At 33.7% G+C, this 24,513-nt stretch overlaps 1 protein-coding gene across 10 annotated transcripts in view; it reads right to left on the bottom strand.

The window, feature by feature from the left end:
- The window catches only part of CNTN1 (contactin 1), a 393,567-nt gene that overhangs the window by 90,527 nt on the left and 278,527 nt on the right, over positions 1-24,513 (bottom strand). For 7 of the 10 annotated variants that reach the window (XM_045365082.3, XM_005570587.5, XM_015430734.4 and 4 more), the window contains 2 exons: positions 23,191-23,311; positions 1,548-1,706 (listed from right to left, as the gene is read on the bottom strand). In XM_045365082.3, coding sequence (XP_045221017.2) covers positions 1,548-1,706; positions 23,191-23,311 — 280 coding nt within the window. Of the gene's footprint in view, positions 1-1,547; positions 1,707-9,996; positions 11,000-23,190; positions 23,312-24,513 lie in introns of those variants that run through there. The other 3 variants (XM_074006605.1, XM_005570589.5, XM_065524035.2) reach the window with 1 other exon arrangement.

Below are 24,513 nucleotides of genomic sequence, written 5' to 3'. Positions count from 1 at the left end.
ACAGTGGGGACTCAATAAACATGTTTAAAGAATAAGCACTGTGGGCCCTGATCTAGGTGCTAGAGATAGAAGAGTGAATAAAACAGTTTTTACCTTCATGGAACCTACTTTCTAGTGGGAAGCATATTTAAATTGAGCTACATAGTAAGCATACATAAATAACTAATGCAAATGATTGCAATTAGTATTTCTTTTTCAGGGCCAAACCAAATTTAAACCACTTATTTATTTTAATGGGCTAGATTTCTAATAGTTTCATTGTTATGATACTTTTCCATTCTCTTCAGAAAAGTAGAAACTGCTTATGCTTTAGGTTTATAAAGCATCTAAAAGGTTTTAAATTTATTTTTCAGATGGACTGATTTTGTCAAGAATATTTACAGATAATTCTTAAAACAATAAGCATAATGTAATAGAAATATGTCACTTGTTTCTAATTTATTGCAACTTTATACACTTAGGTGGGGAATCATCTGATGTTAAAATATATCCTAAATCCTTGCAACAGACTTCAAGTTTATATTTGATTTATCTCTCTGGAGGGGGAGAAATATCGAATAGAAGTAAATTTAAATTAAAACCTATTAGTGAGCAATACAAATATTGGCATTTGGGAATGGGATTTCCATTATGTTAAGATAAATCTAAAATGAAAGCAGATTTGGGAGATTAGAATAATTTTTTTTTCGTTTTTTAAAAAGGAGGAACATTTTATTCACCACTCATGTCTCTTTTCTTTTCTTGTGACAACTGGGAAAATATTTTTATGTCTCCTCTTTTCCATCTTAAAGAATTCTGGCAATGACAAGTTTGTTTAAAAATATTGTCAAAAGTTACAAAGAAATTATTTTATCAAAAAGATCTTCAATCTTCCATTTTACAGGAGAAAATATATGTATGGATCTGTGATATTGTAGGCTAGTCATGACAAATGGCAAAGTTGTAGACAAAGGAAAGTACCCACTTACTCTTAATTAATTTTTCCTGATCAACTTTGGAAAATCTTAATATAAGAAAAGAAAAAGGTTGAAAGATCCAAAATGTCTTTAAAAATCTGTTTTGAGGAAATTCAAACCAGGTCAGATCATTCACATAAAGGGTTATAGTAGTAAGATTTGGATGCTTAATTTAAGATTTATGATCAATGTGGCTTTTTAGAAATTCAGAACTATAGTACATATGTACTCAAATAAAAAGGGTCATAAATAATGTGCTATGAATGCTATTTGCTCAAAAATAGACTTTCCAGTGATTTTGGGGGCAGTAAATCTCACACAAAACTCAGGAAACCCAGGAGGCCTCATTTTGCTTTTCATTATAGGTTGATTTAGAAATGATACTTCTTTTTCTATAGCTTTAACACATTTAAATGTGTAAGTTCCATGTAATTTTCTTCACTACCAAAATATTAGAATAAGCTTTAAAAAATTTAAGAAAGAAAGCCTTTCAAGGTAGATAATGACATTTTAAAACCTCCAAATTTTTGTTTTTGAGAAAAGAATTCACTTTGAAAACACGCACGGATTAATCAGACAAATAAAACTCACCTGTCTTTGCATCTTTCCAGTCATCTGAAAGAATAGTCTTGGTCTGGATAGTGTATTTAGAGATAGGACTATGATTGTCTGAACCACGGCTCCAAGTAAGTGCCACAGAAGTGGCTCTAATGTCTTCTATTCTCAGACCACCTGGAGGGCCTGGAGGGCCTGAAATGAAAATTTGGGTAATGAATCAGTGAATCCCAACTAGTGAGTTAAACACACATTAGAATACAAAAATGTCTTCTAACAATCTGAAGAACATTTGTACAATATAATCAGTGTGTCTGCATTTCTTTTAAATATAGATTATAAGAAGTGATACGATTTGTAGTTTTCACTGAATGATTTCATGCGTCTCTTTTTAAGGAAGGAGATAGATGCTATCATTTAAAAATGACATTGATATGCAGGATAATCTCTGGCTCATTATATGCAATTGGCACCAAGGGGACCTAATGCAGATTGTAGCATAGTATGATTTAATGAATTCTTACTGAATGCATGAATCAGAGATGGTAGCGCAATTCAGTTTAGATATGGGAACAGTTGGTCTATTGTCATTCTGCCCCCCCACCCAGAACTGAACACATCTCTTTGTTCTTTGATGGGTTTTTTTTTTTTTTTTTTTTTTTTTTTGAGTTAGGGTCTCGCTCTGTCACCCCAGGCTGGAGTACAGTGGGGTGATCATGGCTCACTGCAGACTCCACGTGCCTCCCCAGCTCAAGGGATCCTCCCAGCTCAGCCGCCCAAGTAGCTGGGACTACAAGCACTCCACAACACCCAACTAATTTTTGTGTGCATGTGTGTACTTTTTTGCAGAGACTGGGTTTCACCATGTTGTCCAGGCTGGTCTCCACGTTCTGGGCTCCAGTGATCCTCATGCCTAGGCCTTCCAAAATGTTGGGACTACAGGTGTGAACTACCGCACTGGCCCACATACTTTCTTATAACTTTAAATGTTATAGGTAATTTATTTTACTTGAAGTGGAAGTTTCTGGGAATCATTTCATGTATCATTTTGCATAATACATTTCATGTTATAGTCATAAGAATAATATAATATTAAAAATGTTTCTACTTATATAATATATAGAAAATAATTGACAATTCAGAGATATACCAGGAATGCTCTTAAAACCTCAAATTATATTGAAGAGTCTTAGAAGAATTGTTCTTGTAGAACAAAAATCAATGTTAAAAATAGGTTTTCATAGATGCTTCATGACTCAGTACCAATACTATTCCTTTATCCTCTCAGCAGTGCACTGTGCTGGGAAATAGAAATTAAAAGATAAATGAGACACAACTTTTTGGGCTTTGAATAGCTTCTTGTCTTCAAATAAAACAAATAAAAATAAGAAAAAAAAGTCCTTTAAGTGGTGAAGTCCTTAAAAAGCTAAAGAAGCCTCTCAGTTAATAGACAGTTCCCAGTATAGACATTTCAGAATGTTTATAACTAAACATGCATATCACCTGTTCTATTTGCACCAGAAAGGAGTCCACCCACAACTGATTTAGGCATATTGAATATAATAATCAATAATTTTTATTAAGTAGCACCATCATTTTTCATAATTAATGTAATACTAAAGAGGACATTTGTTTTTATGTTTCAGCTGAAATATATACGTTTATATTTATGTATCAGTTGAGTTGCTTAGCTTAGATGGCCTTTTTCTTTATACGAACATTGGTATTTGCAGAGAGGTATGGCCAACACCCTAAACCTCCACTCATTTCCTTATAGTGGTCCCAAGGAAGAAAGTGTGTGCAGATCAACAAAAACACATCACCACTAACTAGTAACACAAGACACATACCCTATCAATGACAGTAAATTTTATTATTTGGAAATATATCACATAAAAATATAAGAAAAGCAAATAAACTTTTATAAATTTATAATCTATAATAGTATACTTAGACTTCTTAATGTTAAATAATTGAAAATAGACACACAACAGAACACATTTGATATTCAGAGAGAACATATTGCGTTTTTCATATGTAAGAAAACACATTGAAATACAGTGTACATTCTTGATGAGAACCAAGAAGCTCATTACTTCACATAATGCGGCATCCTAAGTCAATTACTAAGTAGAATATTTTAGAGTGTTAAAATAAAAAATTAGAGGTGAATAATAAAAGAATTTTTCAAAGGAAGAAAAACACTGTAATACATGCATTCAGATACTTTTTCTGAGCATAGGGGTATGACATTCAGAAAATGTTAGAGGGAATTTAAGACAAAATTATCATAGGTTAGTCATTAACCATTAAAGTGTAAATCATTTCCCTGCTGTTGTTCTCCGATGTTCTTGAGGTGTCAAATGAATAATATTTCATAAAGGTCAGAGTAAAACTGCATATTATTAGTGTATATGTTGAGACATTATATGCATAATAATTCAGTCATCCACTCATTTAAAGGTAATATTGTTGAGCAAAACACTGTAACTATACTTGTCCATTGCTTTCTCGGATATATATCTGGCCTATGGTAGGTTCCTCATAAATATTTGGTGTATAGATAAATGAATTTATTATAATTAATGTTCAGGCAATTCTGTAAACATAATTGTCATCCATAGTACAGTCTTCATTTTTCCAATTGTTTTGAAATACTGTATCATCATAAAGAGCTGGAATTGAGAAGACAAAGGGAAAGGGGTGGGTTGGTATCTTCAAAACCCTGGTGTGGGAATCTTACTCGGTAATGGTTCCACTGATATGAAGTAGATTTTTCCATCTACTAATTGTCTACAAATATCTCCAAAAAATGCCTGAGAATAAATAATACTATTAAAGTCATAATTATATTAAAAAACAGGGACTTTAGAATTAAGATAGACTTAACTTTCAATTCTGTGCCCTGATTTATCTTGGGCAAGTTTCTTAAAATCATTAAGCTCCTGTTCACTCATCTGTAAAATAAGAGTAATAAAAAAGTCTGGTAACTCACGCCTATAATCCCAGCACTTTGGAGGCCAAGGCAGGTAGATTACCTGAGGTCAGGAGTTCAAGACCAGCCTGGCCAACATAATGAAACCCAATCTCTACTAAAAATATAAAACTCAGCTGGCATGGCAGTACACACCTATAATCCCAGCTACTCAGGAGGCTGAGACAGGAGAACTGCTTGAACCTGGGAGGCAGAGGTTACAGTGAGCCAAGATTGTGCCACTGCACTCCAGCCTGGGTGACAGAGTGAGACTCTGTCTCAAAAAAAAAAAAAAAGATTATTGTTAGGACTGAAATAATGTCCTTACAGAATGTAGTTCTCAGCCTGGTCCACAGAAAGCCATCAGGAAACCTTAGCTATTAACAATATTATTATTATCATCATTACATCTTTAAAAGATTTCTGGGCATCTTAGCTACCTGGCAGGAGTTATTAATTAGTACTTTGTCAGTCATTGTCAAGGATCTGTTTACAAAATATTCATTTACCACTTATTACTTAAAAGAAAGCAGGGACATCGTAAACCAAAATAAAATTCTAAGCCCCCCAACCATCTGAAAGGAACCCTTCTCTTGGCAAGTGCATTCCAAAAGTAACCTGAAAAACTAGTTCAGGCAGTGATGGGAAGGGGCAGCCAGACATGCCTCATTATACCCTCTTCCCTTTGGGAATTATTGATAGAACAGACTTCTTAACTCTGATAAGAAGCATTTACAATCTCTTTTCAGAAGCTTGCTACCTGAAGGCTTCATCTGCAGGAGAAATCCTTGATCCCCACCACCCACAAATCTGTATGGTAATACATTCTTTTCTATTGATAATAACTCTTTCAACCAATTGCCAATCAGAAAATCTTTAAATCTACCTATGATCTGGGAGCCCCCCATTTTGAGTTGTCCTGCTTTTCCAGATGGAACCAATGTACATCTTACATTTGTTGATTGATATCTCATGTCTCCCTAAAATACATGAAACCAAGCTGTATCCCAGCAACCTTGGGAACATGTCCTCAGGACCTCCTGAGGCTGTGTCACAGGTGCATCCATAACCTTGGCAAAATAAACTTTCTTGAGACTTGTCTCAGATACTCTTTGGTTTATAGGACAACATAGAAAGTAAAATGTTTTCCAGTAATTTTGATGTAGGTGAGGAAAATTTGGGAATGTGAAGACACTCTGTGTATTAAGGAATGAGTCTGTGGCAAAAATAGAGCATGGAGACAAACGTGGACAGTCTGACTTCAACCCAGGGCCAGCCCTGCAGTGTCTCTCAGCAGGAAGGTTTTCAAGCAGTGTAGGCTGATGTTACTTGCTTATTTTTTGTTTAGAATGGACAGAAAAGTGTTGAGGTAGAAAATAAAATGACAAAGCTACTTGGTTCTCAGTACAAAGGAAGGCATTTAGGAACTGACCACTCTTCTGATTCTTTTGTCAAAGAAAAAAACCCAACCATACATAATTCTAACCCTGAGTTAGTTTGTTTCTCCCTTCCCTCCCCTTTCCTCCCCTCCCTTCCCTTCCCTTCCTTTCCCTTCCCTTTTTTCTCTTTTTTTCTTTTTTCTTTTTTTTTTCTTTTCCATTACCATGTACTCTCAATAAATCCTTCAAGGAAGCCAGGGAAAATGTAAGCAAATGGCCTGATGCATGCAGTTTATTTCACTATTACTCTACTGATATCTCCTTCCAGTTTCTTAGGCTGTTCTCAGCCAGATAGCTAACAATTCTAAGAACTATTTACCCCAAAGTTAACATAAAAGAGAGAAATTGGTCAGTTGAAAAAGACCATTGGAATCTGATCTGATTTTAAATGCCTAGATACATTAGATGACAAATTAGTCTTCTCTTTTTTTTCTTTCTTTGACTGTAATTATTAAAGATCTGAAGTGGTGAGGGGAAGAACTGAAATATATTTCTGACTAGACCTGGCAAAGTCTTTTTATCCGTTTTTCTCACTAACATTCATATTGGGGAGTTAGAAAGAGGTGAAAGAGGAGAAAAAGAACAATATGGAGGAGGGAATAAAAAGTTATTTAAAGCATGCTTTTTGTTTTATGCTTTTATGAATATAGTTTTATCTTCACTCCTCTCTTGTCACCACCTCTCCCTACCCCATGCTCTAGAGTTTTTGAAATACATTTTATTACACATATATCATATCCCTACTATTTCTGCTGTTTCTGTTTCCTAATTCTTCCAAATGCTGACAGGATGTCATCAAGAGAGGATACCACTAATTGTGTTCAGCCTATCCAGCTGATTGAATTCCTCTTTCATTGCAGTTGGCAGGACAAACTTCAGTGTTGATTTGTTTGCTCCTTATTTTCCCATTCAAAATCATAGTGTTCAAATTGCTATGCTTCTCTGGGCTACCTTTCTGTACTTCAGATGGGGGCTGCCTCTATGGACTATTCTTTCTTTCCTATATGCATGACCCCCTCTCTTACTATTCTTGTTTTGCACCCATTAATTCTTTCACTCTTACTTTAAAAATCCCTCTTAGAGAATGCTGACTGAGAATGTTCCATAAAATTTCACCTATGGGCCAAACAAAAATAATGATCTATCAAAGTCCTTGTTAGTGTTATGTTTCTTACCTTGGGGGTTCTTCAAAATTGGCTAAAACACAAGTCTACAAACAACTACTGAGACTTGTTTCTGTCACTTTTTTACCTAGTAAAGGACTGGGGAAATGGCCTGAATGATCTCCTGTCATTCATGGTTCAATGCAGAGTCTCATTTGCCACATCCCTACTCTCTTTCTCTAAATTTCTTTATGTTTTCAACATTTTTACAATTAAATCATATGCTACAGACAGATAATAGAAACATTTCAATATTTAAGGTAGATCACATACATTTAAGAGTCCACTAAAACCAACATATATATATTTAAATAATCCATTTTACAAAAGGATACCGAAGACTTGAAGGGCTGTTGTCAGAGAGGCATAGCTAATCAGTGACAGATTACAGAGGCGGGATCAGAGACAGGGTTTTCTGGTATAACATGCTCGAAATGAGATAACATCCATTTTCAAATTCAGATTATACAGCTTAAATGTGCCTGTCTGCAAAAGACTTCCAAGTAATTACCTGGATGACAACAGGTCTATACTATTGTTCCCTTTGAACTTGAACTGCTAACAATATAAAATGTACATGGTATAAAATTATTAGTGATTCAAAAAGGGGAAATTTATATTGTATATTTTACTAAAAATTATGCTATTTTCTGAGTACTTATATCAAAGTCACTGCCAAATCTTTTATAGTTCTTACCAATAACCTTGTGATGTAAGTGCTCTAATTTTTCCTATTTTACAGGTGAGGAAACAGACAGGAATAGGTTAAATAAAATGGCCATGTTCACCCAGCAAGTAAATGTCCAAGTTAGAATCTGAACCCAATTAATTTGCCATGAGACCAGATTTTCAACAACTATCTGAAAAGCAATATTTTTTAAACAGCATTGTCAGTATCACACTCAAAAATGTTATTAGGTTTCTGTTGCTGACCTTTCTTTTTGGGGAAAATATGAATTACTTTTGTAAAAATGAGTATTTTGGAAAATATGACAAGAACTATAATATATTGATCATAGCTTTTTTATTTTTTATTTTTATTTTTTTATAGAGATGAGGTTTCACCATGATCCTAGGCTGGCCTTGAGCTCCTGGGCTTATGTGATCCACCCACCTCAGTCTCCCAAAGTGTTGGGATTACAGGTGTATACCATCATGCCCGGCCGATTGTGCCTTTTTAAATCTTTGTTTCTGTGTTAACTCAGATAAGTAAAGATAAACACATCATCCATTTATAAATTCATATTCAATACATTCTCTCTCTTTATTGATCGCTATAAAGATATTTGGTAATCTTTCCTGGATTTTACTAATGTTTTTAGAAAAACATACCTATGTATGAACAAAATATAGATTTGATTTTTACTAGTTCTCATTCATATGTAAACTAATTTTAAAAAATGAGAAATGCAGTTGTTTATCAGTTCTGTCATTTCTGCTTTAAAAATGTAGTAACATTCGATGAAGAAGAATTTAGACATTTGAGGAAAGATAGTGAGAAAGCAATATATAAATTTTCCAAATGACCATTCACATATTATAAGCTGACCATATTTTCTCAATAATCAAGATTTTTTTTTATAAATCAAATTGGATAGAAAACTAGAAATTAAGATCCTCGTGTCTCAATTTCTAAACAGGATGTAAAGTAGCTGTGAGTACACCGCACGTATCATTTGAGTTGGTGCCACTACTTAGGTAGTAGCCCTAACCGGCTCTCTCCCTCTTAAACACTGGCTTTCTAAACAACCATAGTGGGAAATAAATCCACCAAAACTACTGATTCTTTGGGGAATACATATAGCACATACATTTAATGTAAATATTCATGCCGCAGAACTCGTGTAAGTAGGAAAAACACTGGTGACATTCTTTTTTCCACTGGTAATTCCCTAGTAAGTAATTAAAAGCAAAGCACCATGTACAAATATTCTGTGATTCACTGTTTATTTTTACCAAAATGACAAATTTCAATGAAAAGTCTGAAATGTTAAAGAAACAAAAAACTTTTCAGAACCATTTATCCTCCCTTTTTAAATCAAGTAATCATAAAATTGAAATTGCTGAGTGGCAGTCATATTAGGGCAGGAGACATCGTCTTTACTAAGGAATGTCAAAGTCTCATTATTTATTGCAGGCCTGTTCTTGCCTTGAAAATTATCTAAGACAATGGCTCTAATATCCTATTTTAAAATGCAAATCAATGTTGTGTGATCATGTTGATGTTTGAAATTGTACTAAGATGAAGCTGAATATTATTAAATATCTCTACCATTTAATAGGAGTATGGTAATTTTCTTAACCTCTGGTATTGATAAAGGTAAATTTAGATCCCAGTTAGAAATAAGAACAAGACTAAAGGAAGAGAAATGAATCTGTATAATTATTCTACTTGATATTGATATAGTTTAAGGTCGTCCTTCATTTTCTGGTGTAAGTCACATCTGTCCTATGATTCCTTTCACATTTTTATTATTTCTTTAAAAAACAATATTCCTATCTAGTCTCAGTTGTATAATTTCAGTATGGACTACATAGAAAGATGCCCTTTATATGATGCATACATGTCTCCATGGTGCTGTTTACAGACACATGAAAATTCTCAAATTGATTTTAAACATCTTACAAAAATGACAATTAATCTGGATCTCTAGTCTAAATTCTAAGATAGCTCCATTTGGAACAGTAATTGAGACTAGAAAATATAAACGAAAGAAATAAGTAACATCTTGAGTCAGAGACATTTATTTCTTTATGATAATTAATAAATTATTTTTAAACTATATATATATACACATATAATAATTTAAGAATTATATTCATTTCCCTCAAAGCTTTCTTCAGAGTTCTTCTGACCACAGAGAGAATTGCAAGATGAAGTGAGAAATTCATACCTAAACACAAACCTGTCTAAGAAAATCAAAATTATTTATTGTGAAGTAATAAGAATTTTAAGCACATCTCTTTCACCAAAGGGGGAAAGTGAAGGCATTTTCAAACAATAACATTTAAGCAGTCCCAGAAAGAATTATATACTCCTCAATTTTAATCATCCACTTCTACTCAAGTCCTTCCAATAAAAATCAGAACATTCCACCAAAAAGAAAAGATCTACAAAAGCTGATGGCAGGAATCAATAAAATTAAATATGAATGCATGCTGTTAATGGCTTAGTCGTTCTTTACTAAAATCTTGCTACTCAGATGAGGGTTTCTTCCACGTGCTATCCATTTTCACTTTCCAGTTCCAGGAATTGTTCCAAAAACCCTACAAAGCCATGGTAGGACTTCAGTTGTTTACTGATGCCTTTCATTCTTTCATGCCAAAGAATATGTATGGCACTAGGATTAAGAAAAAAAGACTGCCAGAGTAACGCCCCTTTTAGCTTATGTCCTAATTATGATGACTCATTAGAGAGTTTGACAACATTGTTCATTACCTGCTTGAATAAATCAAACAGTACATTCAATGGCAATACTCCTGTATTATATAATTCATCAGTTCTTCATAGATTTTTCAGATAATGAGCTAATTTCTGAGCTATATAATTTCAAAGAAAAACAGGACATGAAAACGCAAAACTTGGCCATTATATAATGTACTGAGTTAGTTCACTAGGCATTTTTAAGGTATTAGTGAAGCATTATAGTTATATTTTTAAAAATATTTATGCTCAAAGTATGTTTACATGTTTCAAAAGGGGAAACATACTCTAAGAACTAGGCTGGGGGTAGGGGGAACTGCAGAATCTACAAGATTGAGTTAGTCAAATCTAGTATAATATGTTAAAAAAAAAAAAAAAGTCTTGCACAGAAATGGTGAGTGTCAACGATCACCAGGTTGGAGGCAGGCTTGCACAGACGGGGAGAAAGGAATCCACCATGTTTTTCTCTCCACCTTTTCTGTTTTTACCTGCAAGAGGAAAGATCAAGGCTGAAGGGAGAGTGTGGATGCCCAATTAGGGGCAGCAAGCCATGTACTTGGGGGATTTGCCATATTTCCTTGATGGGTAAGTTGAAAGAATGAACACAGAAAGGTATCTTCCCCTACATGCTGAGGAAAGGGGGCCAAAGGGAGAAGACTGATGCCACAGGCTATGGCCCAATTAAAACCTTTCCCTCATACACAGTGACTGACTTTCTAAAGACCAAGTGTTGTAACTGAAGTCTCTCCTCAAAAAACAAATGAAACAAATCTCATGGATCCTGTGTAAATTTCATTCCACATAGTGTAAGTCTATCTACTAAAACATATGCTTATGCCTTGAAGACTTCTAAGAAAAAAAGTAATGAGGATAGATTGAAGCAATGGTTCAAAAAAGTTAATGGTTGAGACTGTGTTTTGTGAGAACTGTCTTGAGTTATATTTTATTTATTTCTCATGTCGATATATACATTCATAGTAAAGGGAAGGAAGTAAAGCAAAATATTTATAAAAAGTTGCCATGAACAATGTATGGACTGTAACTATTCATACTCTCTTTCATAAATATGGAATTTGAGGCTGACAGTGATTAATTGACTAGCCTAAGACCACAGGTTAGGTAGGCAAAGTGGATATCTAATTGGTTTACCAAGGGCCACAGCTTTTCTATCACACCGTGCAAATCATTTAACAACAGTATGTGTATAATGTGTATAATGATACAGCATTATTGTTATAGAAAACCATGTAATTAACAGAGTGATCACCTACCTCATTCCCCTACGCGTTACTAAAGATAGTTATTATTAGAATTATAGCATTTTATAGCCACTACTGCCCCCTGGAGATAGCTATTTAAATAGAAGAAATAGCATCTAGGAAAACTTGCCTGTGCTGACTGCTTGTTGTAAATTCAGTCCTTACTGTAAATAGTAAAAAAGGTCATAAGACTCATTTGACATTTTAAGCATATGAAATTTTAAATCCTTTTGATGAGAACTGAAAATGCTAATTTTAGATATAGTCTTTTTTTTTTTTTCTTTTAAACGCAGTTTGGGTAGTTTTTGCTATTTTACCAGTTTGCTTCTCTGTGATTTGAGATTTTAATTCTGAAAAGTGGGGGCTATGAACAGTCACCAAGGGAGCCTCCCTAAACTCCTCCAGAGAAGGGTGCCATTTCCTTGAATTAGTCACTGTATCTATCAGACAATGTAGGAAGATATCAAATAGTGGTCCTCCAAGTTGCTTAGACCCTACACATCAGTGGGATCTGACATGTTTCTATCAGTAACAGTTCCTTTCTTCTGGAGAAATTCTCAGGAATGTGTGAAGGAGGGGTGGAGTCAAGCTCTCATTGTTGAGTGCCACTAAGAGTGCAGGGAGCAGATGCTCAGAAGTGGGTTCTTCAGTGTGATGGACCTTAGACCATTCCAGGAATAATTACACAAGGGATCGCTACACTCTGGCATATCACAAGTAATTTGCTACTAATAATATTGAGAATTCAGAAGTTTCTGCATTTTCTTTCCAAAGGATAAAGTGGATTCAAAGTTATCCCTGTAGCATGCCAACTCTCACTCACTTGCATCCCAATGCACTTTCAAGCGAAGGTGTTGGGTCTTCAAGGGTACCCTGGGAAATGCACATGAACCTCAGCCACTCCCTTATGTCTTCCCATGTCCACACAGTGATCATCACTGTTAACTGGCATTAGGCAAATAACAATTAAAATAGTGTTGTGCTTTTTAGGGTAAAAAGGTTTTTTGGATTTATGCCAGAATCTGCAATCAATTATGAGAGTATTGTGTACAGTTAAACGTGATGACGGAAAAGCGCTCTGGCAGAGAAAAGATTGGGAACTACTCCCTGCTGCTCTGATCTAATGGGGTATCCTAGCTCAGCGTCAGTTGCAGAATACTTAAATATTTCTTTCTCTCTCTGTGTATGTTTCATTTAATCCCAATAGTGACAATTACAGTTGCAGAAGCTATTGTAGGAATTGAAAAGCACTAAAATCTCTCTGTAGCTTCATAAACTGATCATGAGTTTAGAGGATAAAAGCTTTCTCTGAGTTTCCTTCATTCTAATTTGTGTAGGTGTCCAAATTTTTGTGACCAAATTAAATTTCCAGAAACTGAGTGGGAAGCAAGCCTGCAAAAGGCTCCATCAAGAAAGCATTGCATAGTAATGAGACTGGAAACGGCAGACTGCACAAAAATCATAGGTAATAAAACTGAGAGGGATTTTACGTTGTTAAGTTTTTTCTTGGTTATATTTTCAGCAATGAGGCTAAGGTGTTTTTGTCTTATTTAGTAAAATGAGCTGAAAAGGGAAGCTATTAATGAAATTCTAATTTTAAACAAGCTAAAATGTTACTCTACTCTCTAACTTAACTTGGAATTATCAATAACTCAGAGTGTTGAGGGAACGATCTAATTAATTTGACAAATTAAAGCATGTGCCAACAATGATAGAGATGCACAATACAAAATTATATTATCTGACTTCTGTCTTTGGGAAAGTTAAACATCAAGAAGGGAAAAGCATGTTCATGTAGTTGAATTTGGAACACTAGTATCTGGCCACATTCTGGCTTTATAACTGATAGTTGAAAATATATTTTTTTTCTTTTTTAAGCTTCCTTTGCCTATGAAATGGAAATAACAGTCCTTGTACTACCACCTCATAGCAATTTTGTAGGACGACGCGGTAAAATTTATAGGAAAGTCCTATAGGTGTAGACATTATAATCTCAGATATTTAAATACTCTGAACTATTTTTAACTGTATGAATTATATGTTATTTTAAAAAAGCAGGAAAACACACATCAAAATTTCATTTACCTATTTTTAGGCCAAAGAACATATTATAAAATCAAGCTTTCAAGCCTTCTAGTACAATTCATTTACTGATTATGCTACTGTAATTATAACTGTATAAAGTTGACTAGCTGAAAAAAATTAACTACTATAGTTTCCCTTGTAATAGGCCAGCCATAAATATAACATGAGCAAAAATAAAATAGCAAGATCAGCATCAGTCACTTTCTATAGAATAAACATTTGTTGCCAAGAAAGTAAAAGGCCTGCAGTTTAGCTTTTCCACATTGATTATTTTATCACATTGAATACATTTGAGTTAATGTTTAGTTATAGTGTGCTACAGCCATGAGCTGGGTGTTCCACGTGAAATTAGACTGTCTGCATTCAAACCTTGTTCTTCCACTTAGTAGCTTTGTGACCTTGAATGATTAACTTAGCCTCATTAGATTCAATTTTCTCATGTGTAAAATGAATATAATACAGTAATGATACCTATCCTTTAAAATTAAATCTGGTAAACAATGTCTTTAATAAATGTTATATATCCTTTTATGATATAATCAATACATGTTATATGACATATATCTTTTATTATAACATGCTATGTAGCTATATTATGTCATATATTATACATTAAATTATATAATTATATATTTTTATTTTATATTCATCATTTTATATATATATACCTTTTCACAGTCTAAAGATTTGAGTTGGAAAAATACAGTATTTTACCAACATAAACCACAATTACTTTCAAAATATGAACTAGTTGCCATTTATTCATATTCATCGAGACTTTTAGGTATCACTGATTATCTGTATTGCTCTTGAACTTTGACATTATTGGCATAATTGTAGCCTAATTTGGCATAATTGTCTGGTAAATACGCATGGATGTATGAATCAATATGGAGCACTGAAGTGGATGCAGTGTCTAAAAGATCCAATGGCCTGCTAAATTCTGTAAAGCTTTCCTACTGTCTCTCTGGAATCAAACTGAGTGGTAAAAGGGTTTGTTTGTTTGTTTGTTTGTTTGTTTGTTTGTTTGAAACGGAGTCTCTGTTCCCCAGGCTAGAGTGCAGTGGCACAATCTTGGCTTACTGCAGCCTCTACCTCCTGGGTTCAAGTGATTCTCCTGCCTCAGCCTCCCAAGCAGGGGGGACTACAGGCATGTGCCACTACACCCGATAATTTTTTTATTTTTAATAGAGATAGGGTTTCACCATATTGGCCAGGGTGGTCTCAAGCTCCTGACCTCGTGATCCAACTGCCTTGGCCTCCCAAAGTGCTGGGATTACAGGCATAAGCCATTGCACCAGGCTGTTGTTGATGATGATGATGATGATGATGATGATGATGATGATAATTTGAGATGGAGTCTCGCTCTACTGCCCAGGCTGGAGTGCAGTGGCATGATCTTAGCTCTCCTGGGTTCAAACAATTCTCCTGCCTCAGCCTCCCCTGGCCGTTTATTTTTTCAGGGAACCATGGATACACACTAAATGTGCAGCAAAAAAGAAATTCCAGTTTGTCAAAAGTTGACCAGTTTGATTATAAGAGACCCGGGAGTAATTAATTGCAGAAAAGAAGAAATCCTCCACGGGAGCTTTTCTCACTGATCTCTAGTGAGGAGGGAAAGAAAAATCTAAATTTATATTAGCGCATGACATAGTATCTTCTAACCTTCATATTTTAAGTTTTGAATTTGTAAGATGAAGTATTAATATAGATAATTTTCAAGACCTATCTTAAAATTTAAAATAATATGACTCATTCTGAATAAATTACATATTTTGTGGACATATTTGAAAAAAAATTGAGTGTACATCAATTTACACTGAACTTGCATTGAGAAATACAATTTCAAATTATTGATGTACTTTAAAATTCCAGAAGTAGTTGGGAAAGCTGTCATTTTTACTAGAGTTTTTGTTTAAATAACCACTAAGTTCTAACTTCAAATTTTCTAAATTCTGTATATTATAACCAAATGTGCATTTCAGCTCAGTATTTTAGCTTTTATGTATTACAATTATGGAGAACCAGCCCAATCATATTTCCTTGATCTGAATTTGTTGATTCTCAGTGGGAAGGGGAAGGCTTAATTTCTGGGCAAGTTTTGCTATCAATGGAAGTATTGCTGTGGTTAGTGCAGAGTGGGGTCAGGATGGCTCAGAATGGCGCCCAGTTGTCATTGTTCCAGCCAGTGTGGGCAGCAAGGACCATTTTCCTGTCTCAGTCCTGCAAGGCTGATGAGATGGAATCTTTAGTCTGTCTCTGTGGCAAGACTTCGTTGGCCAAAGCAAGTGGAAAGCAGAGGCAATTATCCAAATATCTGAGGTAAATGTGTGTTTTTCTGCCCCAAATACTTGAAAAACTACCTCAACCATTCTCTTTGATTTTGACTGCGATGATTTGGACCCAGATCTTTCTGCCTTTATATGTGTGTCTCTTTTCTGGATCTCTTCCCGTGTGTGTGTGTGTGTGTGTGTGTGTGTGTGTGTGTGTGTGTGGTGTGATGAGGTATGTATACTTACATGCCTGTTTAACTTGGTGTGTGTATTACATAGAACCTTTATGTCTATTCTTCCCAACTACATGATAATTAAATTGCTTAATTTAAAAGTCCTTTTTAATTTATTTTGGCCTGGCTTACCTTAATAATAATTTCAAACATAAACCCATATTTGCTTATTTAAGAAAATGTTGAATGTAAAAATTCTTGAACACAACGTGAACATTTATGCTAGATACCACAGAAGCCTAAAATCTGATTTACCACCAAGAGTTCCAGAAACTTTACACATGGCAACATACTGTCCTGTGGCCCTTATTAATATCCAATGTCCCTGAGCTATTCATACAAATAGAACCCTAAATAATCCAAGAATTAGAGATTATATCTGTTTATAATGCATGTCTTTGGCTTTATTTTTTCCTACAATATTTTAAAAATTATATATTTTGTATTAGCATATGCTAGATAGTGGGAACAGAAAGAGCAAAGAGCAGAAACTGAAATCAATAACTTCTACTATTTAGTAAAAATTAGTAAAATAATTTGTCCTACCAGCTCCAGAATAGACTTGATAATCTTTCTGGTATAGTGAGTTTTAGAAATTAACTATAGCTTTTATTTATCCATACTTTCTGGAGAAAGTCTAGTACAATGAGAAGGCTGGACTGGGGTCCCAAGATTATTGTTTGCTACCATGTTGATGGGTCATACAGGGAAGGAACTCTTTCTCTCAGAGTCCAAGTTGTTAAATGAAGGTGTAGGAACTTTCTAGATAACCTACAAGATTAATTCTACATTTAAAATTGTATTTTCAAATTTGAACATAAATGCAGAGATTTCATGTAGTTACTGTGAAAAAGTGGTAAGGAGAAAAGATGTAACTAACACATGATTTGCCAATAAAAGGACCATTAGAACACTTTTATCTTAGAGAAAGAAAATGTTTATCTATTCCATATTTCTTACAAAAAAGAATAGTAATTTGCCTGGACCATCATCTCCAAGTAAATGCTTCAGAACTAATTTTGTCTGGATAGTGAACAGTGGGATACTCTGGATATTAACTCTGCTAATGTAAACCAGCTGGGAATAAAATACTCAAGAGCATTTTCCATAAAAAGACCTTTAGGCAACTATTATAGAACTTTAAAATACTACAATATTATCCAAACTAAAACGTATATTGACAGCTTCCATCAGGCTTATCTATTTGTTCCACTGTGTTACCTTAACTTATCCAAGAGTTTAAAAATGGTTTAGTAATCAACCAAATAGCCTTCTTAAGAAAAAATCTGGTAACCACGTCATTAGGCTAAGCAATAAAAACCTTAACAGAGTATATCAATAAAGATGACCTCTAGCTAATATCTCTCTCCATTCTGTAACTGTATTTTTGCCTTAGAAATAAAGTGGAAAGCTGCACACACACACACACACTCACTAACATGGTGTTTTCACCTAAATACAACTCCACATAAGGTAAAAATAAATAAGCTTCTAATGTAATAATGTAAACAACACAAACTTCTTTTGAGGATAAAATGATTTACAGAGTTTTCTTATTATTTGTTTTAGTTTCAGCTACTGTTTTTCCAAAACATTTTAAAATTCTATACAGCATATGTTAGAGTTGAGAACCAGGCCAAAAGAAAAAGTTTAGATAGTAAAGTCATTTTATTTTTCTTTTGTTTGCTTTTAAACTCAGATTTGAGTGAAGAAACGTCATTTAATGTAATATATAAGATGTAACAAATATATAGTAGATAAGATATAATCCTAATTGCATTTTCTATTTTGGCAATTTCAGTGGCAAACATGTTTTGTTCACCCAGGTGGCAGGAAAGTGTTCCTAAAAGCCAGAAGCATTGCCAAAATATTTATAATACATCAGAAATACCAGAGAAAGTTGTAATACATGTACAAGTTAAAGCCTAATTTCTTTTTTATTTGGGTTTTTATGGTCTATTTTTGAATGTTGTCCAAAGGTGCACTCATGAATGAGAATTTAGATTTGGCAAGCCGCACATGGGTTTCCAAAATAAATCTTGCTGTATAAATCCTGCAAAACTTTTGCCTCTAAATGACACTCTTTTCGCTGAAGAGCTTTAGAAATGTTGTTTGCTAAAAAATATTCAAACAGGGCTATTCACAAGCATCAGACACTCACTTGATGAAGCAACCTGAAATACACTTTTATGGGACCTAAGAAGTAAAAATTTTATTGCAACAACAGAGGAAATTTGTATCAATACTCTTAATGTGGATTTTTATACGAGAAACCTAAAAACATCTGAAGTACAATACCTAGTTCTTATTTCAAAACGAAGGCAACATAAGGCAACATATTTAAGGCCTTTAAATATTAACATTTTAAATATTAACATTTTAAAATATAAATATTTTAAACATTTTAAACATAAGGCAACATATTTAAGGCCTTTATTAATATTTTAAATATTAATATTAACATTTTAAAATATAAATATTTTAAACATTTTAAACATAAGGCAACATATTTAAGACCTTTTAAATATTAAGTAACCTATAGTGATTTAAGTTCTAAATTCCTTCCGCTATATTATACAGACCCCTGTCTTAAAGGGGTGATTCTGAAATTACTCTTTCTGCCAACAACATTATTTCCAATTGATGTCAATATGTGTTCTTCATAGGAAAAAAATTAACTTTCACAAAATCTTCTACAAACTATTTAAATATCATCATATCAAGCATAGCATTTTAATCTTTTGGACCATACCTAGCTTATTTTTGGTTTTTTGGTAGAGACGGGTTTTTGCCATGTTGCTCAGGCTGGTCTCGAAGCAATCTGTACTCCTTGGCCTCCCAAAGTGCTGGGTTTGCAGTTGTGAGCCACCACACCTGGCCATCAATTTTCATTTTTTATATAGATTCATATTTTATTTATTTAAATTTGTTAGAATCCTTAGGGGGCTGGGTTGAAGGTGTCCTATTTCAGAGTAGATAATCTGCTTTTGCCAGGGTTGTGAGGACACAAATGTTTATTTATTTATCTTCATCTTCAATTTTATATGTTAGACCTCCTGGACAATAGCGTTTGGAGAAAGGTTACTCTTGCAAAAATAATCTCTATACTGTAGAAAGACTAACAGAAATATTGCCAAAGTTAACAGATATAACTCATATAAAAGCCAGCTGTGGAAAAGAAAAGTGAAAATTACATGGCCAATAGAATCTCGTGATTTGAAGTTGTTTGCAGAGCTGGAGGATCAGACAATGCATGCAACTTTACTGCCCTCTTTTCCTCGAGCATCTTTGGACCTAGTTAGATGGTAAATAAATTAAAGTGCTATAGCTTTCTATAAGTACACATTTATGCTTTTACAGAATTATAATAGTTCATATCTGATTATCAGGGACATTTTCTACAGATTGTTTTTCTTTGGTGACAATTGCTACTGCTTTCTTCATTTCTAAATCCATACATGACACAAAAAACTCACAGCGGGAGTGTTTGCTCTCAGTAAAAGGCCCCAAGAAATCAGATCCAATGCTACATTTTCCATTGACTATATTTTTCCTGTATTTAATTTTAGTTTTATATTTACAGGCATTCAGATTTAACCATTTGACTGCTTACATTCTAAGCTCAATATACACTAAAAAGGCAAGGAATAAACTCAAACACATTTTTTTCTGATATAAGTTACTTTCATCATGCTGTATGCGTATACTCACACTTGCCCACCCACAATTACAAATGCATGCACACATGCACACACACATGTTGATTAGGGCAGCAACACTGTTCTTACTATGTATTCATTTCCTTCAGGGTGATGTAGGCTAAAAGAAATCCGCAGTCTTAATTATGTCTAAATATTTATACTTTTGTTTCAGTCTACTGATAAGGCATAATCATTTATACACAGAACTAGTTTTGTTATTAAAAAATTTCTTAGTGATCCTCAGATGAAATTGCTTTCCCCTCTACTCTGTTTACTATCCTTCTCACTGCACTAATTTCAGCAGCTGCAGTTCAGATTACCGATATCTGAATATGGACTAAAATTAGTCCATCTCAAATATGGAAAGTTCTTATAGAGGTCTACTGTCTACTACATAGCATATTTAATATTTTTTATAAACATGTAATTTTGAAGGGTTGAATGCAAATTGAATCTTTTAAAAGCAATTCACAATCTAAATGTGCTATTAGATTTAACTACATGAAATTTATTAGTTTTTTTATACTTTTGCATGAAGTGAATAATCATCTCTTCAATTTATTTTATTAGAGAGTCTTGATCTAGATGGGGAAATAAAGAATAGATTAGCTTTTTAATCCTGTGGGACATTGCTGGCTACAAAAATCTTATGAAAATTACAAATCATTTTCCGAAGAAAAGGTACATACAAATAGAATTTTATGTACAATTTCTGGAGGTCCATGGATCCCCTAAAGCCTGTACATAGACTCCAGGTTAAGATTTCCTGAACTAGATACAAAAGTATAATTAAATGAGTAAATAGACCAATAATAATATCACTTAAGGCAGGGCATGTCTTATACATTACTCACCATTATTATAAAAAATAAAAACAACTGTTTAATTGTATACCTTCTGGTTTAAATATATAAAGCATATTAGAACATCTACTTTATATATGTTTTTGACACAAGTTCTGCAATAGTCAAATATATTTGACTATTTCAATTGCAAATTTCTTTTGCTATGAAATGAATACTTTTTCTATTATTAGAAATAAAGTTTGAAGAATGGTTATGACTCTGCTGACTTTAACAGAGGTAAGCAGTATTTTCATTTACCTGTATGGTTTTATTAGCAGCCTACTATAGTACAAGGACTTAAAATGCTGTACCATATTTCTACTGAATGCACTCACCGGGTTCTGCCACTTTAAGGCATTTTTCCTGGGACTAAAAGAAAATACATTTTTATTTCTGCATAATATCTGCTATAGCTTCTTTTTATTGACTCTCTATAAAAAATACACATAGTGGTGATAATTAATTTCCTAAGTATGTGTGGACAGTATCATGACTACCCTTGCATTTTATCTGTAAAACTCCTCTTCACTCTGAATATTACATTCTATGATAATACTACAGGAAGTTTACTAAAATGTAATCATGCAATCATATGAACACATTGATGTCCACACATTGTGACATAACTCCTACTGCAACATTAATGCTAATTATTTTCATAAGCAAGCAATTTCAATTAAACATACACTTTGGCTACTTCTGGAAATGACTTAACAGCTAGTGGTCTGACTAGGAAGAATAGTGAACTAATCCCTCTAATCCCTTTCCCTAATAATTCCTGAAAACAATCAATGTCCCAGATAACAAAATACTTTAAATGAAAATACTGAACCTAAATGAACTTTGTTTGACTTAGGATTTTGCAATCTCATTTTTATTTGTTATTATTCAATAAGTGGTTTATGGAATGTATTTCTAAGTTCATTCTAATGAAGAAACTTCAACTAGACTTCTTATAACTCTATTGGAGAATATATTCAAATGGAGTAAAAGGGTTTTCAGCATTTGCCCTGTGTTGCTTAGGGACCCCATATTAACATTGCTCTAGAGGGAAATGCAGGAGCTGCATGAGATCGAATGAAATTATATTGACTCAGGTGTGGAAGCAGAATTAAGCCACAAATATCATTTTATTGCTTATTTCTCTGACAGTGTGAAAAACAAAGGCAAAATGTGCAATTAATGTTCAATAAATATTTTTAGTAGGTAAAATGTGAAAAAAAATAGTAATTTTAACTGACACTGAGACAGAAAGAAAGAGCTATGAAACAATGCAAAGGAACTCTGCCATTCACTAAAAAAATACATATATGAATTTTACAACTTAGGAGAGGAGCTAACTGTGTACTGATTGCTATAAAACATATGAGAGAAAGCAATGTATGTTATGAAAATTCAGAAGATAAGAGCTCATATTGGGGAAATCAAGAGAAGGATTCATGAACTTAGTATATACTTTAGCTAGGCCTTGAAGGATGAGTAAGATTTGGGTAACAAATGATAAGAAAAAGACATGGAAGGAATACTGTGAATAAAGCAAGTGACATGGAAGTTAAAGGGTAATTTTGTGGATTAGTTAGATGGTTGGAGTTGGCTACATGAAGTGAGACATTAAAGGTAAATAAGCTGGGGTCAACACATGGTACTTCTTGGGTGCTAAGCTAAAGGGCAGTCAGTGAAGAGCTATTTATTTTAAACAAGGTGTGCTGTGTTCCCAGCCAGCCTCACTGCTATGGCAGTGGCCAGTAGCAAAGGGGTTGCATTTTTAATAAATGTGTATTCCATCACAATCTCAATTATATTATTCATAAGAACAAAAACACTAATTTGAAAACCAGTAACAAATAAAAACATGATACATGTATAAATTAACTTTACACTCTAAGACAAAAAATATATAACACTTGAGGTAAAAACAGCATCCGTATATATTTTTTTCCATAGAAATAAAAAAGGAAACAGCACTATACTCAACACACTAAAAAGTATTAGCAGGAAATGAGAGCTTTTGGTAAGTCTCAAAGCATAAACATTTAGTAGGAGGTATGTGGCGAAACTTTCTAGAAGATATGTAGTTAGTAAAACAAACAAAATCAGCGTTGTTTACTACTTGTCTGGCATAGATCATTCTTAGGCATGGGAAGAAGCTTAAGCTCCATTCTTAAGCATGGAATTGAGACTCCAAATATATAAGAATTTGCACTAGAGTTACCAGAAGATTATACATGTTTATGCAAGTCAAATACCTTTGGTTTTGTAATTTTAAAATGTCGAAACTCTTACCTCTCACTACAAGGTCAGCTGAAGCTGAAGAATTGTCCACAATTGTCTGGGCAGTGCATGTGTATCTTCCAGCATGTTTCAGCTGTGCGTTTCGGATGAGCAGTTCCCCATTGGAATCCAGCTGTTAGCAAAAACAGCAATTATTCAAATCAGTACATTTTTCACCAATTATATGGCATTTAAGTTAGAAGAGGTAGGGTTTTTTCCCCTGACAAAATGAACACCACTTAAAGAATGTGTTTTAGACATGCTAACTGTATGTCCTTGCTCTAGGCTTCAGTTTCTCAACTGAAAAATAAAGTGAATAATTTATTAATAAAGTATTTTTTTAGCTTTCATATCTTTAACATTCTATTATTTCCACAATCAGAGGGTTATATCAAGAGAAACTTAAGGGATGAAATTACTTCATTGATATCTCTTAAAGAGAAACATGAAGGTCTAATAAACATAGTTTTCAGTATCAGTGAGTTCAAATGCTATATGGTTTGGAAGAATGATTGATTTGGTTTCACAAAGCTGATTTAATTGACTACTTTTAATATGCGCCATAGTTCATTTTACAAAGATACTAAATGTTTGCAGAAATTGAGAAAATGTACAATTCTACTAACAAGTACTCTGTTGCCAAATTATAAGTTCTGTGAGAACAAGAGTTTTTGTTTTGTTCGATGCTCTATTCTATTGCCTCCAGGAGTTTTCAACACATAGTTTTGAGAGTCTTGAGAAAATTTTGCTTGTGATGATGAGACACCGTTTCAATGTAATTTCCAAAAGTATCTAATAGTTATTGAATGCCTACTCTATACCAGGTCCTGGTCTGTGCAAATATATACATACATATATACACACATACACACACACACACACACACACATTTATTCAATCCTTTTTTGAGAACTGCCCTATGAGATAGGTCTTACTATGTCCATTTAATTAACAATAAAAGTGAGACTTAGAGAATCCAAGTAATTTAACTAATATAACTAAGGTCACTCAGCTTGTATGGTAGCGGGAGCATGTCAAAGTTCATGTTAATTATCTCCAAGATATTTTCTTAGAATTAAAACTTGGAAAACTCAATTTTTAAATGGACATTTGGTTGTCTTGTGAACCAAAAATATTGATTAACTATTTCAGTCATAAGTATCTAGATACCTATGATGTATCATGCCTGTACATGGAGTGAATGTTTTGCTTCACTATAGGTTCTACCAATAGCCTCTTCATATATTATGTTCCCTCCAGTTCTTGGAAAACATCTGGGCTTGCATCCCGTGCTAGATTAATGAGGTTAAGAATAATAGCTGAGTGAGCATACTG

The sequence above is a fragment of the Macaca fascicularis genome, chromosome 11 (genome assembly GCF_037993035.2).
Source record: "Macaca fascicularis isolate 582-1 chromosome 11, T2T-MFA8v1.1".
Taxonomy (NCBI): Eukaryota; Metazoa; Chordata; class Mammalia; order Primates; family Cercopithecidae; genus Macaca; species Macaca fascicularis.
The sequence above is the reverse complement of the archived record's forward strand: the minus strand, read 5'-3'. Positions and strand labels throughout refer to the sequence as shown.